The 19337-nt window shown below is 33.3% G+C and overlaps 3 protein-coding genes across 5 annotated transcripts in view; 2 read left to right on the top strand and 1 right to left on the bottom strand.

Moving 5' to 3' along the window:
- Positions 1-19337, top strand: part of LOC144562791 (Tyrosyl-tRNA synthetase, class Ib, bacterial/mitochondrial) — a 28366-nt gene that overhangs the window by 577 nt on the left and 8452 nt on the right. The gene's annotated exons all lie outside the window — the stretch shown is intronic.
- Positions 1237-3983, top strand: LOC144562727 (Ubiquitin-like superfamily protein). 3 transcript variants are annotated; one of them, XM_078311969.1, is made up of 6 exons: positions 1237-1394; positions 1485-1563; positions 1969-2036; positions 2327-2490; positions 3110-3311; positions 3569-3983. In XM_078311969.1, the coding sequence occupies exons 1-6, from the start codon at positions 1392-1394 to the stop codon at positions 3734-3736; spliced, it is 684 nt and encodes a 227-aa protein (XP_078168095.1). In that variant the 5' UTR covers positions 1237-1391; the 3' UTR covers positions 3737-3983. The 3 variants fall into 3 exon arrangements, with proteins under 3 accessions (XP_078168095.1, XP_078168096.1, XP_078168097.1); XM_078311970.1 differs by having other exon boundaries at positions 1244-1394; positions 1969-2033; XM_078311971.1 differs by lacking the exon at positions 1969-2036 and having other exon boundaries at positions 1259-1394.
- On the bottom strand, positions 7865-15130 carry LOC144563565 (zinc finger CCCH domain protein). Its single transcript, XM_078313058.1, has 11 exons — positions 14321-15130; positions 13313-13636; positions 12818-13010; positions 12467-12527; positions 11939-12037; positions 11535-11629; positions 10478-10591; positions 10210-10277; positions 9867-9977; positions 8741-8990; positions 7865-8353 (listed from the first exon to the last, which is right to left on the bottom strand). The coding sequence occupies exons 1-11, from the start codon at positions 15118-15120 to the stop codon at positions 8243-8245; spliced, it is 2226 nt and encodes a 741-aa protein (XP_078169184.1). The 5' UTR covers positions 15121-15130; the 3' UTR covers positions 7865-8242.

Below are 19337 nucleotides of genomic sequence, written 5' to 3'. Positions count from 1 at the left end.
TTGAGATGATATGTAATTTATTTAGATATAAATATATAATTGCTAAAATTACCGATGAACAAAGAAGGCACTTGTGTTGTTTACTGAATTGAGATGATCTATTTTTTTTTTTTTTTTGAATGCCATGTAGTAGCTACACAGCTGGTACAAAAACAACAATAAAAATAAAACTATAATAAACAGGCAACACTTCCCAACTCGCCCAGACCTGGCTTCCTTTGTTTCGATATTCCATAAATAATTGATGCAATTTCGGAGAATTCATAAATAATTACATAATATTTGATAACGAGTTCCGATATTCCATCTGTCAAAATTATTTTCTTGGATCAATAAAAACTCGATCCAAATTTATCTCTATTGAAAGCAGTGATGTAAAAAACGTCTGTTTAAGCCAATTAATCGGTCAATTAGTTGTTAGCGGTGATTAAATTATTATGGATTTTTTCGACTAATCAGCTGATTATTTTCAATTATTCCTTATTATTCTCAATTAATTGCTTCGTAGTACCCAGTCTGTCCGACAAGCGCAAACCGTTATTTACAACAGTAATTGAAAGTCTTGAGCAATTTCGTTCCAATTAGTGTTAGGTAATCACCTTTTTAGTAAATAATTTTAATAAGGTTTAATCTTTAACAAGGCTTATAATTGATTCTGGTAGATTTAATCAATGACAATTAAATATACAATCTACTTTTTAGTTCAAGCAAAATAAAGTTACTAAGATAAGCGAGCCACAAATAACTGTTGTAAAATCAACAAATTGTGCTCTCTACATTTACACTGATGAAATCCTTACCGTCCGATGCAACCTCTTTAATTGCCCTGCAAATTTTGCTCGGCAGGGGAAACGTCTCCGTAGAGTTGGGATCCTCTGTGGCCAGCACACCTACAAAAAGATATCGAGAGTCACAGACAATGGGTCCAAGTAACTTGTACATTTCCTTTTTAAATATTTTAGTGTAGGCTTAAGCTCCACTACTCCACCAGTCAGCGAGCTATTTAAATGGTGGCTTTCTCGTACGTGCACCAGAGAATCTGTTTTTTTTCCTCAGGGCTATTTATTGAGTCCTTATTCTCTGCGGTAAGATAATATTTCTGTTTGGCTCCGTACCATCCAATCAGAGTCGTGGAATGCACGGGGATCCTTTAATATTCGTGCTGATCCGATCGGACAGTCGATATCTAAACAGACATATACTGTTACCTTAGGTGATAAAACTCCTTTTTCTGCTTTAGTTTTGTTTCCATCTCAAGAAGTTGCTCTCTGGTCTCTACTGTCCCCAAATTTTCCGATTTTCCCTCGCTAGGTACAAATTCAAACCCACAATTTCGTATCGCTTTTACAAGGTAAGCAAAAGAGGAGATAAAGAGAAGTGAAGTATCCGCCATGGTTAGCGCAGAAATTCTGATCTGTCTATTGTTTCTATCTTTTCGTTTTTTTGAGGGGTGAAAACTTAGGGTTTTACATCTTCGTTCGCAGGACGACGAAGGGAATGAGGAGCTGGAGCCACTATTCGATTACACGCGGGTACAGCCCTCTGTTTGCTTCACCTTTGATGGTAAGTTTTCGTTTTCTAACGGTTCTCTTTGGATCCAAGCCTTTCAAGCTTCAATTTTGTGATTTTCAATTACCAGTATAACAGCATTGGCTATCATTTTCTATGCTCTGAAAATCACAAAAAGGATAACGACATAATTTATACTTTATAAAACCCTGCTTGGGTGAGGTGTATCAATCTCAGTAGGGGAATTGAAAAAGAAAAACAAGTTCAACATCCTTGATCCCTGATTCAAAAAATTTAGATAGGATCTTAATAGGGCTATGTGATGCAAAATTGGATCAAAGTGGGGTTACAAATTTAACTGCAGGCTTAATTGGGGCATAATTAGAATTTAATCAGGGCTGATTTGGAACTGTATGGTTCTGTTTTCATCTCAATTCAAGTTTTATTCTTCTATTACAGATTCCGACATTGAGAAGTCCGAAATCTTTATACATTGTAGAAAGAAACTGAAAAGAACTACTGCTGTTGTAAGATTATTTTCTTTGTCTGTTTGCTTTCAACCTAATCTAACTTTAAATAAGGGTGAATCACCTGTATTTCCTTGTAATGGTACTATGTGCATTATGTCAGAAAAAACCTCATTCCCATGCTTTTTTTTTGAGGCTTCACTGTAATGATGGCCTAAAGTTAGGAAAACTCTAGTTCAATTGAGGTTCTTTAATCATGAAATTAAAGACTAATTGGGGTTTTGAACAATTGAGAAACTGCTACATACATGCACTGGCCAGAAATGCAATCTCTAATAAAGTTTTAATAGGAAGCAAAAGAAGGCCTGAAGGGGACAGGAGATTGTGTGTCAGTGCCAGAAGACAAAAATGATGCTAAAAATAAGGAAAACGAAGAAGACGATTGGTTGGCCCCACCACCAAAGACCCTATTTAGGACACAACGTGAAGAAGATAGCATTTTACGAGAATTAAGGTACAATGGTCTTGCAGTCAGTACCATGTGCTTACCAGATACTTAGTTGAGTACCTGCTGAAATTGGAAACCTTAGTTGTTAAAACTAGCTCTTTTAACATATAGATTATTGAATTCTTGTTTTTCAGTCTTGTATTTAAAGAAAAGATGTATATAATGCCTTATGTTTTATGCGCATGTCACACCTCTGCGCCCTCCCCCCCACAACCCTCACATTTAGAGTGAGATCACAGATTTTGTCTGTGAATACTTCCTAGTTAAATTTTTTTCCAATTTAAGATTCCCTTCTCACAACAACAACAACAACAACAAAGCCTTTAGTCCCAAACAAGTTGGGGTAGGCTAGAAATGAAACCCAAGTGAGGATTTTGTTTATGTAGACACTACACAAGCTCAGTTTTTTTATTTATATTACTAAATTAAAAAAAGTTGCACTAACCCCCCCACAACCATCTCCACAAATGCAATAGGAAAATAATAACAAGATTAATAATAATAAGAAAATAAATAGAAGAAGCAAAAGGAACATTATGATTATTAATGTAAACAAAAATAACTGATTAATGTCCATTTGCATGATCTTTGTTAATTGTTTCTTTGATTTTCTTTTAATATGAAGGCTAAGAAAGAAGGAACTCGCAGCATTAGCTACGCCAGTAGAAGATGTGTTGAATGATCTGATTGAAAATGCCAAAGCACAAGTGAAAAGCTTGAAAAAATCAGCAAAACCAGCAGTTGTGGACTTGCCATCAGAGGAGAGGGAGAAAATTGTCATTTCCATTCAAGATAAGGATGACAAGAAGCAGTTCTGCATATACAAGGTATATACCACATGGTACAGTTTTTATTCTAAAAAATTACAAAATTAAGCTGTTCATTGGAATCGTTAAAAAAAAACATTTGGAAGGTGTCTTATCACATAATGCAGCATTTTGATAAAGAATTTAGTAAAGGGTTAATATTTTATAAGTTTCCATTTGTGCCCATTGTTCGATCTGTGTTTATGATTTCTCCATGTTGAATTTGTTGTATCTACCAATGGACGGCTCTTACATAATAATATTATTTCAAAATCCAGGATGATAAGTTTGAGAAGCTATTCAAAATATACGCGAAGAAGATAAATATCAAGCCAGAAGATCTGGTTTTCTCTTTCGATGGGGAAAAAGTGGGCCCTGCATCAACTCCTGCTAGCCTTGGATTAGAAGACGATGACATGCTCGAAGTGAATGTGAAGTCCCATTAAAGTTAATAGATAGGTTTTCAATAGCAATGAATAAGCAGTGCTGTTTGAAATGACTTTTGGGTTTTTTGTTGTTGTTTTAGCTGATGTTCATATTTGTAGATTATGCCCCTCTTTAATCTGCTTCAGAGATTCTTAATTTTTGCACTAATTGTTGGGTATTTAGTGGACTCTTTTTCGGCCAATGAGCCCTTGTTTACAATTTTGTGTTATTTTTGTGTATTCTATCAAGTGTGTTGAAACTTGAAACGAGTAATGCGGTGTGGCAAATCTGGATCCCAGCTCCCTCTTTTTCTCTTTACATAATTGCTAGTGCTTCAAGGCCAGCTCAGCCCATCCACCAATAAGGATATGACACCTGTCTCAGTGCACAAGGCTGCCGATTTCTTTATTAATTGAAAATAAATAAAAATTAATGCGAAAGGGGCTCGAAAATTGAAATCTAGGAAAAACAGGATGATCTGTTCAAATACTGTAGTTCGATGGTCATCATGTCCTATTAATTTTGATCCTAATTAGTGATTAGTGATCTAACTAAAAAAAATGATGGAATAGATCATTCTGTCCAGCAGAGAATGAAAAAAAGAGTTGCTACAGTGTTGAATGGGATAATTTATTCTATTCAGGAACTTTTTTTTTCTTGCTTAGCAGGGCACTGATCTAGACATAAAATTTTGTACCATCTAGGGGATGGAATAATCAATCTTATTTTTCTTATATTTCGATTTTTCAGTAAAACGATCTCCCTTTTGCGATATTTTTTTCATTTTATTTTTTATTAATAAAAATAAAGGCAAGGCTGATAGAAAGATTTGTAAACCTTCCAATACTGTATTAAAGATTGTTATGAGATTATTTAGAAATAAATAAATAATATCTTACTATTTAGTAAAAACATTATGATTCTCACATTTCATTATTATAAATTGAAGACTGAAAAATAAATAAAGTAGAGAGAATGTATAAGTGATGATATTCTCTTATTCATGTTCTCTTCAAAACCTACAAAGTCTCTAGTTATGGTTATAAATTTTAATTAAAAAGCTATCTATATTAATTCCAACAATAAATGAGGAGATGGAGATGAATTATCATTGAAAAAATGGAGATAAATTATATATTTTCAACTTAAAGAATTAAGATAATTAATTGACATTCATTAATTATTTATTCATAACACTATTAGATTTTATCTAAAAAAATATTTCTATTTATGAATTAAATAACAATTTCAATTTCAAGTATAATGTTTTGAATTTCTCTGATATCTCAAAAAATGTTTTGTGCTAATATATTCATTTTGAGTTATAAAACAAGTGCTGGTCATGTACATGTCTATTTATCAAGTTAATTTTTCGGTGATAATTTCATTGGTACAAATTTTGTATATATAGCACAGAAGCTTATGAATCAAGAATCAAGGCGATGCCGACTACTCATAAACTCCATGTGAACCATTCATGCAGGAGCTTATGAATACATGCCTCAAAATGCTAAAACCATGTTGCATTAGAATTCGCTTAAAGGATGTGTAAATGGAATTGACAACGATAATTCAATAATGGAAGATTTTTTTTCCTTTTTAATTTTAGTACATAAAATTTAAAATTTTGAACAAAATTTTGTCATATTGATATTTTTTAAAAAAATCAAAATAAGAGACTTGAAACAACTTTCGTCCATAAAATATTAGGAAAGCTAGTATATACATGTAAAAAGAATGGATAAGAAAAAGAAAAGGAAACAATATAATTTAGGGAAAATTGGTTATTTGCCACTCCAAAACCTTTAAATTGTCAAAATGTCACTCTAAACTTTTAAATTGTCAAAATGCCACTCTAAACTTCATTAATTCCTAATTTTGCCATTTATACTCAATTCTTATACTATTTTTATTAAAAATTAACTGAAAAAAATACTATTTTGAAATACGTATTTCAGAATTGCACAACCCGGTACAGAAATATGTATTTCAAAATAGTATTTTTCAGTTAATTTTTAATTAAAAAATAGTATAAGAATAGAGTATAAATGATAAAATTACAAATTAATGAAGTTTGGAGTGGCATTTTTACAATTTCAAAGTTTAGAGTGGTATTTTGACAATTTCAAGGTTTTGGTGTGGCATTTTGACAATTTTCTCTATAATTTAATAAGAAGATATTTGCTCCGGCAAACCACTTTTTAAAGAAGAAATTGTGGATTTGTTGACCATCCAAAAATCAAGAATATTATCAGAAAACAAGTATAATTAGTTGTACATTTTTTGTAACAAAATTTATAGTTTGGATTGTGAAAAAAAAATAGAATGAGAAAAGAAGATGTTTTATGTTTAGTTATATTTTCCTCAAATATCGTGATAAATGAATAATTAAATAATAACTTTAGCAGAAAATGTTCTTATCAAATAAAAGGCATCCAGTTAATTAAAATAATTGATGACCTTATTATTTTTATATAACAAGCCTATCCTAAAAAACCATTATAAACTAAAAATTTGTGTTTGCATGTCGTGCACTAACCCATTGTCACCAGTACTGGCGAATACATGATTATACATAGCGTGTCATTCTGTGTCCGAAACGTGTCGAAGTGTTGACCGTGTCAAAAAGTTAGTTGCAAGTATAGTTGATATATGATAATAGACGAGGATTTTCAATATCTCATGCATTTTATATCTCATTATAAATCATTATTTATATCTTTGTTTTTAAAATTCAAAATGTCAATCTTAACAGCTCAACATGATATTCATATTAAATATGCTTCGATGAAATTTTATAATTTTTGAAATTTTTTTACTATATTTTTTAAGATGGATAAAGATCACTATTTTTGACTGGTCCAAAAACAGTGATTTTGTATCCATTTTAAAAAATAGTAAAAAAAAGTTATAAATTATAAAATTTTATCTTCAAGTATATTTTAATATGAATATTATGTTGAGCAGTTCGGGTTGATAATTTGGACTTTAAAAATAAAGATATAAAATATGAGGTGTGATGAGATACGAAAAGCACGAGGTATTGGAACCAAAGGAAAATTATAACCTGTGTCATTAATTAAAAAAATTATTTCTTTCTGCCTATAGTAAAATAGTAGGGGCATATTTATAGAATATGCAACCGAAGGAAAACCATAATCATGTAATAAAAAATTATTTCTTTTTATTCCTTTTTTTTCTCAAAGAATAAACAGCGGAAGCACAGTTCAGAATAACTAAACAAGGCAGACAGACTCCTATCAAAAACGGAAATGACTACTCAAAAGTGATGAAAACAAAAAAAAAATATAAAAGAAATGGTCCCTTTTAAATATTAGTTCTGACGAAGGGGAAAGCTTAGCCCAAATTTTTAAATCTAATTGAGTTAAAGATTAATGAGTAATGCAAAATGAAAATCGAGGAGGATTTAAATATTTCTATATTGTGTGTCTTTATCATGCTTTTATTTATTTTTTAATATTTTAAATAACAACAAACTCAAACTTTTATGTAAATATAAAATTGTTAAATGTGATGTATTACATGCACACAAAATATTATCATCTTTTTATTTTATATGAATCAAAAAATTAAAAATTAACATTCAAAAAATTACTCACATTAATTTATTTTTACAAGTTTTTAATATCACTCAGAATAAAGTCAACAATGTTTTTAAATTTGCAACATTATTTATAGTTTTTAGAATTTCTAATATGTTTTTATTTATTTTTTTCTGAATTTTCAACAATTTAAATTAAAATATAAAAAAAATTGATGTAACTAATTTACATCACGTCTGGTCACAACGTGACTAATGGGTAATGTGACCATCTGCCACCATTTTATTCACGCCACTAAAAAAAAAAAAAGAAGAAGTTAATCACGTCACATCACATTACGACGTGTCACGTATTTCAGTCTATTTTGCGATCTACACTGATTAATTTTGGTAAATTAAGGTATTGTAATAAGAAGTATATAATTATAAAACCTTATTGGGTTGGGCTTTTTCTTTTATTGGATCCGAAGGCTGATTAAATTACTTCATTAGTACAGGCTTTTACAAACTACTAGTTATGTATGCGTCTTGTTTTGTTTTTTCCAATGGAAATAAGGATACCAAACAGGCACCTATCAAGCATAAGTTGCAAGCCCAAAAACAATAATAATACACTTGAATCATTAGTTTTTCTACAACTAAATAAATAAACACAGTATACTTGTTGCACACAGAATTCCTTTCATCAAATAGTTAAAAACACACCTGACTTGGATTAATGGCAACAAAGTGAACCCCACCTCACCCCTGCTGCAAAATCCTTTCTCATTATTTTAAAATAATACCCAAATCTTTTGTGTTTTAAAATGCCATTTGAGAAAAGAACTCTAGTGCAAACAAGCAAACTAAACACTCTCCAAGGACACAATGAACTTCTACAACTTAAAGGTAATTAATTACATGACTATCACAGAAAAGGCTTATTTCTTTCCTCAGTCGCATTGTCAGAACTACTATGGGGTCACTATTTGGGAGACAAAAAGTGGACCCGTGCAAGAGTATACTCCTTGCCGGCCACCCAGACACCACTTGAAGACCACTGCACATCATCCCACTCAACGTGCTCGACCAAAATCTACATCCGTGGGTACACAAAAATGGAGAAAGATAAAATAATTGATAAATATCAATAGTGCAATACTTTTTAATAAAAGGATTATTGAAAAGACACTTCAATAAAAACCTTCTACCACAACAACCATGCTATATAACAGTATACGTGACAAAGTACCTAAATTCTTTGGTAAGAAGATAATGTGAAGATAATTGTACCTCATTGAAAGTACCTTTTTTAATACTTATACTATGGTAAGAAGATAATTGTTTTGGCCCTAAATTCCAAAATATACAAAAGTTCAATTCCTTTTAGTTAATCATTTGTATGATTTTCTTTGCTTTGCATGGAGGTGGACAGAATTTTTGCCCACCTAAGAAGAAAATATTATCAATATAAAAGGTATACCTCCAAGTGCTCAGGCGGCAGAGGGAGGCCAAGGGAACGCGTGGCATTGTCAGGCAGGGGCTTCCTGCAACGGGCCCACCTAAAGGTTTCAACAAGTTCTTCCTTTTGCTCTATGGACCCGGTCCCATTTTGAGTGTGGTGGTGGTTATGAGAGCTGCTGCTATGGTTGTTTTGGACGTCCGATGAAGTGGGGGTACGGTATAATCCATTACCGATAGAGACTCTCTCTCCACCATACGACAGCTCATACCTTGCAAGATAAGGAAAAGAAAGAACAAAACTGAGTTGCACTGCTTTTAAGTTTCTTACTTCCAATGGAAAAAAGATAGGCTACAAGAGACAAGTTGGGCAAAATATATAAAAAAAGTAAAGGTTTGTTACAAGTCAATTGGAATACATCAACAGATCAACTAATTAAACAGCCATTAACTGGCATGATAAATAATAAAATAGAAATGGGAGGGTCCTAGAGAAGTCTTAATTGCACAATGGAGCATTCATTGAGGCAAAATCAAATCAAATTAAAGATTAGCAGCAGAAACATTTTTATAAACTTACAAGTCCAGTTGAGAGTTCATTTGGGCAACTAAAAAATTCAATATGGGACCCCAAAACAGGCCAAAAGAATATCAGTTCGGTTCTAAAATAAAGATATTTATATAGAGTTAGGCTAATATGACATTGGTGTTATTTGAAACTAAATAACACCAAATCTTAAACCCTTAGATCTGCTTTAAGATTCGTACAAAATAAAGTGCTTGAACAGTAAAAGCGGATATTACGAATCTTAAAGCAGATCTAAGGGTTTAAGATTTGGTGTTATTTAGTTTCAAATAACACCAATGTCATATTAGCCTAACTCATTTATATATACATAAATACAACTTGCTTCCTATTAGTTTTCGAGAGATCTGATATTGTACCTGTTGTAATGTATTTCCACAAATATAACTTCATTTTTATAAATCTATAAGGTCGGTTGAGAGTTCATTTGAGCAACTAAAAAATTTAGTTTGGGACCCCAATGAGGCCAAAAGAAAATCAGTTTGATTCTAAAATAAAGATATTTAAATATAGATAAATACAACTTTCTTCCTATTAGTTTCAGAGAGATCTGATATTGCACCTGTTGTAATGTGTTTCCACATATATAACTTCTCCCCTTTTGAGCCTGGTTGACGTGAACATGGACCTTTTTAATCCTCTATCAGCAACAGCACTAATACTGTACTTCAACCTAAATAAAACAAAAAATAATAACAATGAAGATTAAGAAGGAAAATAATAAATCGTTGATCCAGGATTTTCACATGTTGCATTTTCTTTGTGCTCCTATATTCAGCACCATTTGTCATCTACCTCTTAATTGAGGTCATTTATAAAATCAATTTGGACAATTTACATTTAATGCAACCATGGAGTTGAAAAGATCAATAATTTTCTAAAGATACAAGTTCCGAAAAATTTACCATGGCTCGTTACAAAGACTGTATTGAATTGTCACCTCACGAACAAATCTGTTGTGACGCGATGCATTCTGAAAAATAAAATAATATCAACTTAGTAAGTTAGCTTCTACATCTATAATATCCCTTTTTCCATCTTAAGCTGCTCAATTCTGGTATAGCATATATGAGAGCTAAACTAATGCTTTACTACCAAGATTATGAACACAGGTTCTGATTATAGAGAATGAAATAAGAGAAGGAAAAGAAAATAAATAAAATATGACCGTACCGAAGCGGCAGCTCGAGTAGTCATTGTGCGTTCAACTGAGACAGGAGCGATTGTTGGTTCCAGACCTGATGTATGCTGAAGTCTTGGTTGCAGTTCAATTGTACCACCTCCTCTCTGCCTCCACAACAGTAGAGGATGAGTTTACAGTTTACAGTTTACAGTTTACTGGCTATGTTAAGTGAGTACACCATCTAGGTACCATGCCTGTATCAGGTGCATGTCTAAATATATTTTAACATTTAACTGGTACCATACCAAAATTCCCATCTATAGACCAAGGTGTCACTATATCCCGAATCAAAGAACTTGTGTGAGGAGTTGGCTTTTATTCAGCTTAGAACCTATTTGGAAATCATGAGCTGTACCTTTGTTTTTATTTCTTCCATGCTTCTATATAGAAAAGAAGTGTATTTAATATGAACCGAAACTGTTGTAGCACACAAAATATGCAACAACCGCATTTGCATATGTTGAAGAGTTGTTTTTGGATCATCTGTAGCAGGAGTATGACAAGTGCATGATTCACTTAATACTAGTTTTTGGTAAGGACGATTCACCTTAATATCATTTATATAAAATCATGCTCTATAAAATATAATGACCTTGCTTTATAATTGTGCAGGTCATTTAATTCTATAAACCAAAAATTCCAGGTAGGTAATGTTACAAAAAGATTATTTCAGAGTAATTTTGTAACTATACAGTGAATCAAAAGAAAATATAAGAATTATATTCACATGTTAAGACATTCCATACCCTACAATTTTTGGAATATTACTGTATTGCTTGTATCCTTAACCATGACATAGGTTACAAGGATAATGAAATGAAGGAACATATCATGCAGCAGTGAGCAATTATAATTCATCTTGAAAAAGAATCAGCCCCTCCTTTAACCCTAATTATGTAGAGGGAAATAGGACGAAACATGGGATTTATTGAAGAAAATGGTAAAGGGGACCTAATGCATGATTCCCCCATGATATGTTAGCATAATTATGTCACTCTTATACAATCTATATCTGATCAACATTTATGGATTCATAAAAGGTAATACCTTAACAATCCAGGCATGCTCAACACGATAGCTGCAGCTTATCCCGGCACCCCAAGCACGCGACCGTACGTTGTTCCTTAATGTAGAGGTATAATCTGCAAATAGAAAGACAAAAAAAGGGGACCTAATTACGAAACTGCACCTTTCATTGTCAATGATGGTAAATTCAGATCAATAAAGATTACTTCTCTTAAATGCAAAATTGCCCTAACAGTGCCATTCTAATAACCAGTACTGCACCTTTTACATAATATAACTTGTGCAAGACACCATCAAACTCAAATTAGAGCAAACAGAACTTCAGACAAAAGAAAAAAATGCAGTCAATACTGGATAACTGAGGGCCTAGTTAGGAAAGATAATAACAACAACAATAATAGATCAAAAAAGATAAGAATGCATACTCTGCAGAGGTGCAAGAACACGAATAATAGCTCGAAGCTCTTGGATTGCAGAGGAAGGAGGAGTGGAGGGTGGAGAGCAGTACCCCATGTGCATCAGCACTAAAAGTAAAAAAAAAAAAAAAAAAGAATGAGACCCATTGCAAATTTTAAAAATTAAAAAAAATATATATATATATATATATATTTTTTACCCAACAAAATATTAAAACCTTCAAATCATCCACATCTTTTCTTCCCTACCGTTTGAAGTACGGGCAAGTTATTCATCTTTGCTTTCTCCTCTATGTTAAAAAGTAGGAAGGAGGATAGTTTGGAAATCCTCAGATGGAAAGTTGAATAGAGGGACAATTTTTTTTTTTTTTTTGCTCTGTATACAATAGTACAATACTATATTTCTGTTGTTTTCATTTTTGGAGAAGTATCAGGTGAAGGTTCTCAATTTGCCAATGTACAATGCATTTATTGCATTGAAGGTAGAACACATAAAATCACACATGCTTAAAAAATATAAACAATTAAGTGATATACCAGCAACAAGGTCTGAATCATTCGTGTATATGTCAGTTCCCCACAGCTGAGCTCCCTTAACCTAAAAATAGCACACTTCATTTAAGCCTAGATGCAAACATAACCGAGATTAAAAAAATTGGTGGATTCCAAGTCCCATCCAGTATGTTATAAACTTTTCAGTCAGTACTCAACACACATTACCAGTTAGTTAAAGTTTGATCCCAATTCAGTTTGTTTCCTCTAAAGATGTTTAGATCTTGCCACATAATACTTAAATCGATCTAATTTGCCAAAAAGGGAATTCTTTGAATCTCGCTAAAATAAACAGCAGTAGTCTCTGGGGGCAAAAATGGAAATTTTTATATTTACCTGGCGGTTAGTGGAAGTGACATATTCTGAGGGTATACGTATCTCCAGTACAGGACCACTGTGCGAGCCTTCGCCATTTTTGGCATCTTGGGAGGACACCTCAAATTCCTTCCAAGATTTCAGAAGCTCTTGCATGCATTCACCAGGCTTGTATACTACAGCAGACTGCTCTGATTTAACTGAAAAAGAACAAATTTATAGAGCCGTGCAATTAAAAGAAGGGTGTCAGCTCATACCACCAAGAACTCCATCACCTAAGCACCATCTTAATGAGTCTAGAAATGTAGCAGTAAAGTGCATACAAGTGGGCATGCACAAAAAGGGTACTATTTACAAGATGTCAAATTTAGGAACTAGGAAGTGCAGAGAACAGCAAGTTGGCAAAAGGTCATGATGTACAAGATGGTATGTTACGGAATCAGATAGCAGAACTTTAGAAGAAAGTACTCGGAGAAGTAACATAATGTGGGTAAGACAGCATTATTCAAAAGGCACTATAATATTTCACAAAGAACATCATGTGGAGAACGGCATATTGACAACATGATGCAATCTATACAAAATAGTATTGGACATAACATGATATGTTGACATAGTTCATTATATAATGCACAAAAAAGTTTCTTGTGTTTGTGACAGAAGGGTTTTTCAAGACGTGAAATGTTGACAAAAGTATGATGCATGCAAAAAGTTATGCCGTAAGATGGTGATTCAGTTAATTTAGAAGTGATATCAAATAAGGAAAGGGAAGAGACTCTGAATGAGGAACTGGAAGTGAAAACAAATGAGGAACTGGGAGAGCTTGACTCACCTTGCACCCTGAAACAAACAACAAATAAACAGAAGTTAATAAAAAGCAAGTACAAAATCTAAAATCTATAAACAGCTAGTAATACAACAATTATTGCAAATAAATGAGGATGTCTTTATATGAGGTCTCAAATTGACCTAAAGCCAACTCAATCTGTTGGACTCTGCACTACCAGTTGAACCGTACCAGACCATTTTATTATGTCAAGTAACATATCAGGTATGCACCCAGGTCAATCGTACCTAAATGATGATTTGACAATTCCAAGTCACAGTATGATGCACAACCATCTAAGTGATGCAATGCAAACCTTATGATAACCATGTTTCTAAACCTAGAAAAATATTTTGAAATGCAGAATGGAAGATGAATTCAGTCAGCAGAGACCCAACCAAAAGAAAAGAGAATAATAGAAGCAATAGCATACAAGAAGGAAGAAACTGGAGCATGAGAGAGGGTCAACATTTTGAGGGGCTTCTAGCATACCGGGCTAAATATCTGATTACTACTTTAGCAGCCCAATTTTCAAACAGCATAGGACTAAATAAATGGTATGTATTTGCCATTCACCCCATAGAACAGTAAATAACCCCTTATACACCTATAAGCATTGAAAATTCAAATATCCCATTATCAAAAATACAAAAATTACCCCTAACTTGTGAACTGTGAGAGAGAGAGAGGAGATATACCCATCATCGCGGAGCCTACTAGACCGGGAGCGCGGTTCACGATGCGCTGCGGCATTTGGGCTTGCCCTGGACCGTACTTGCCGTCTCCTCTGGTGGATCCCACCAAATCCACCTTCCTTTTCTTTTTCTGGTTCCACCGCCGGCATCTGTCCTTGAGCCAGAGCTGAAGAACCCCCCTCCTCAACTCTGTTCCTCTGCCTTTCTGCTGGGTCAGTATCTCTCTCCTTCTTTCTTTCCTGGGGCCCACCTGCCTGCTCAGAGGCTGATGCAGGACCTGCCTCCTTCTCACTCAGTTCTTTTTTCACTGGTTTGGTACCAGTATTGACATTCTCTTCAGTAACTGGTACAGACTTAGCGGGCTCGTCACTACTCATGTTGGTTGTGAAACCCCATGAAGAAATACCAGAAACCCTAGCATGACCCTTTGTTTCAGCCTCCTCTACTTTTGCACCATCAGGCCTGGCAGCTGCACCAGTTTCAGCCTTAACTGGTGGGGATGGGTCCACCACGTCAGAAGAACTTTTCAAGTGGTCAGACAATGGGGCGAAAGTAGAACCGGTCTTTTGCATGAAGGAGGAAGGTGGAACTGGCCGCTTGTCATCACGGTTTTCAATGCGTGGGGCCTTGCCAAAGCGAGAAGCATCTTGTACATGCTCAAGTTGGGCATGGTAATCAGCTGTGCTGCCAGGCTGGATGGACTTGGAGGTGGGGCCCGAGTATAAGCTGGAGGTAGTATCTTCATGAGGTCTCTTCTGTCCACTGCCGGCCTCTTCATGAGGCTTCTTTGGTACACCACTCATAGCAGATCTGGTTTACACAGGGGAGGGGGAGGGAGAGAGAAAGAGAGAGAGTTAACAATTTTTGTACCATTATGCAATAAACTTAATTTGAGATTTTAATATTTCATTACCTGAGGAAAGCTAGCACTTTTATATTCACAAGTAACAGAGACATTTTTTGCACTCTGAATCAACAAAACTTCATGTAATTTTATCTAATTATTGATTAATGAATTTGATAATAATGATGAAATGCCCCAAAATAACAAAATTGGACATCATCATAAGCATCACATTGTTAATTTGACTCTGTAACTTGACTTTCAACTGACTGAGAATTGGGAGAGGTAAATCCTAAAACTCCTTCAATCTTTTTCTTCTTTTTTTTTAAATTCAGTTTGCCAAGGAGTGTATTTCAGGTATCAATTAAGACTCAGCTTTAACTAGTAAAATAAATGAACTCAAATCTGTGAAAAATATCATTATCCTAGATTTTTTTTTTCCTGAAAGAGAACCACTGACTAAGACTAATGAAAAGAGATCGTTTTAACCCTCAAAATAGAAAATTTGAACAGAGTTTACCGGATATTTTACAAAAAAAAAGGCTAGAGTTTCTAGGCATTAACTGTAAAAAAATGTCAAAGAAAAATGAGAACCACGTCTGCAATTTCAATTAGCAATGTTTAGAGAAACAAATTGCTCGCTTTGCACTGTCCAAGGCGAATTTTAAGAAAAATGAACATAATAAATCAGAACCCAACAACAGATTTCCACCACAAGTAAAATTTTGCTAAATAGCATTGCTATCCAAACAAGAAAATTTTCACACTAAAATGTAGGGTTTTTTTTTTTTGCGAAAAATCAAGGCATAATTAAGCAATTAAAGCAATCAATGAGAAGACATTACAAGACAACTAGCAGAGCGCTAACGCAGGAGTTGAAGATGAGAAATGGCGAATTAGAAAAGGTCGACTGGAGGAGTGGCGGAGAAGAGATAGCGGCACCAGTGGAGAGAGAGAGAGAGAGAGGAGAGGGAAGTTTATTAAAGAGAGAGAGAGAGGAGAGAGATGTAAAGTGAGAAGAGAAAAGAGCATGAGAATTGTGATTATCTGATCAAATAGGGTTAGTTTTGGTTGAATTCATATCACCTGTGGTAACATAAATTTTGAGTTTAGATCATCTTCCTTTGCATGAATTTTAAAGTCGTTGGATTCTAATCGGACGGTCTTGATATAAAATTAATATTGTATTACCTCAGAGGATTTGTACTCGTTTTGGTTTACCTAAGGATGTGATTAGATTATGCCATTTACCTCATCGAACGGTCGACGAGGCATCTTAACTTTGGCAAGCATTGACTGTTGGTTTTTGATGAACGGGGTAAAGAGGATTTTTCATGCAGCGCCCGAACCATATGGAATGCTGTTTTGATTCTGTGGTATGTGCGCTGTATAAAGCCAAAACTACTCTGTTAAAATCTTTACCCGCTGAACGGGGTATTGAAATTATGGTGGGCCCAGATGAAAAGAAATAAAAAGGAAATCATCCTTTATTTGGAGGTTACCGGGTAAATCCCCTCCAGTTACTTGAAACTACAGGCAATCCAACAAGGGCAAGCAGGTGAGGGGTGTTCATCGGTTCAGTTAGGTTTAGGAAAACCGACCCGAACTAGGCAAACCAAAGTAATAATTCAGTTTCAAAAATAGAACCGAACTGAACTGATTTAGCATTGCAACCGAACCAAAGTCTCATTTCAGTTTGTTCGGTTTGTTAGGTTCAAACCGAAATATATTAATTTTTTTATTAAAGCAATTGATTTATAATAAACCGAAGTATATTAAGAAAATAAACGGGGTATTAAAAAATAAATTGGGATATTAAGAGATAGACCAAAGTACTTGAATCAATTAATGAAGAAATAAAACGGAACAGTCCGGATCAAATCCATAATATATAAAGGTTCGATCTGTTCGGTTATTTTAGTGTTGAAAATTTTCAAACCGAACCGGAACAAAACCAAAAAAACCAAACCCAATGAACACCCCTAAGCAGGTCTACCTTGTGCGGTTCAAGGAGACTGGATCTGTTTTAAGTTTAAAAAAATGGAGAGCTGTTATAAGTTATAACCGAATTATAGAAAGAGAAATAAATTTCTCCGAGGAAAATTAAAAAAAATATGAACCAGTCAACCAGGTGTTTCCAAAAGTGAATTATGTGTAAAAAATAATATAATAAATTAATAGCAATATCGCCAGAATTTTAATGAATCAATAACAGTCAGATTCGGAATTAGAAAATTTTGATAGATAAAACTGAAACTTAAAATGCACAATATGGAGTGGATGAGAATTGAATCCAATTTTTCACTCTAACAATATATAGCTTAACCACCACTTCACCCGGAGTCTGTGTCCCTCCAGGCACCTGAGGTACAATAGAAAAAAAAAAAAAACGGTCTAGATTAATCCCAGCCAGCCCAAATCTAATCTGAAATCTGCTTTGAGATTCGTGCCACGTTAAAAACACGATCTTCTTGCACCTTAGATATCTGGGGTGATACGGATTCTTTCACCGGACTGCAAGTAAATAATGTTATTTCATAAAGAGTATTGGATTTTAACAAGATTTAAAAATTTTAATTTAATTAAATTTCAACATATATATTTTAAAATTAAAAATTACAGGAATAACTCAGTAGATCCGTCCAGGAAATAGTAGAAGCTGATTGTTTGCAAGTTTTTTTTATAAAAAAAGGTTGTTCTTTTTTTTTTGAGAGAAAAAAAAAAAAAATTTGTTCTCAAAGGCAGTAGCGTAGGAATCTTTTCTAGCAAGGAACAGAAGGAGATTTAATTAACAGCACCGAAGAATATCATTGGATCATGTTTGAATGTGAAATACCGTAAAGATTTAAAAAGAAAATAAATGTTGTCTTCGCTTTCAAAAGGATAAGACATAAGAATCGTTCATTTATTGTATTTCCAAAATTAATAATTGTTCAACAAAGTGTGTATTCGAAAGATATCTGAAATTGAAATCAAATAAAATACAACATAAATAAGTTCAAGACATGTCTAAATTATTTGCAACAGTGTTGTAAATAATGGTATACGGTTATCGGACAGACATGGTACTACCAAGCGATTAATCGGGAATAATCGGCTATGATTGAAAATAATCGGCTAATTAATCAAAAAAATTCATGACAGTTTGGTTACCGCCAACGACTAATTGGCCAATTAATCAGCCTAAATGGACGTTTTTCACAACACTGATTTGTAAAGCAGTACCATCACATAAAATTCATATCCCCTGAGTTAACTCAAATTTTGAGTTAAGATCTGGGCCGTCCGATTTAGATTTGCACTACTATTAAAGGGCTATGTTTGTTATAGACTTATAGGCGTGAATCGAATTGATCAGAATTTTGATCGTACGGTCTGAAAATTAACTCCAATTATGTGTTAGTGCAGAGGATATGGGTAGACATATTGACACCACACACATTTATATTAAAACAATATCTTTACAAAAATTTAATGTATGGACAATTTTAACCCTCATTAAATGTCTTTCTAACTACCATATTTTTTTCATAATGTAATTAATACAGTGATCATTAAATTATTTAGTTTCTATAATTGCTAGATATTTTTTTTTATATTTTGCTAGATATTTTTTTTTATATTTTGCATTCATGTTAAATCAAAAGCTACAAAATTTCGTTGATCTTCCCTTTTTTTCAAGGAAATATAGTTGTATAATTTACACAAGAGAATATTCAATTCAATTAAGGTTTAAAGCAGTCAAGTCAAAATATGTATTTAACTTTTCTTTTTTGTAAATTTACATTTTTATATTAACATTTTTTTTGTATTTTTAATATGTGATATATTCCAACTCAATTTTTTTTTATATATTTTTTCATTAATATTCTGTAATTAATTTATTTTTATTAATTGAATAGATGGATCAATCCCCTAACCCGCTAGAAGAAAACCTTGATAATCAAGTTTTGAGTTATGCAAGTGAAGACAATCAACTTCTTAATTTGAAGTTTGAAAATTCTAATGATATGCTTCTTGTTGTTGGTGATTTATATGATGCTAAAGGCTATGTATGCTAACAACTCGCGGCTTGCGATCAAATAAATTTGTTATTTTGTAGGGTTTTGAAGTACTTTTAATTTATTATTTTAATCATAAGTTGAATGCCAAATTATTCATTATAATTTGCATTTA

This window comes from Carex rostrata, chromosome 12 (assembly GCF_964058835.1).
Source record: "Carex rostrata chromosome 12, lpCarRost1.2, whole genome shotgun sequence".
Lineage (NCBI taxonomy): Eukaryota > Viridiplantae > Streptophyta > Magnoliopsida > Poales > Cyperaceae > Carex > Carex rostrata.
This window is presented reverse-complemented; position numbering and strand designations above follow the sequence as displayed.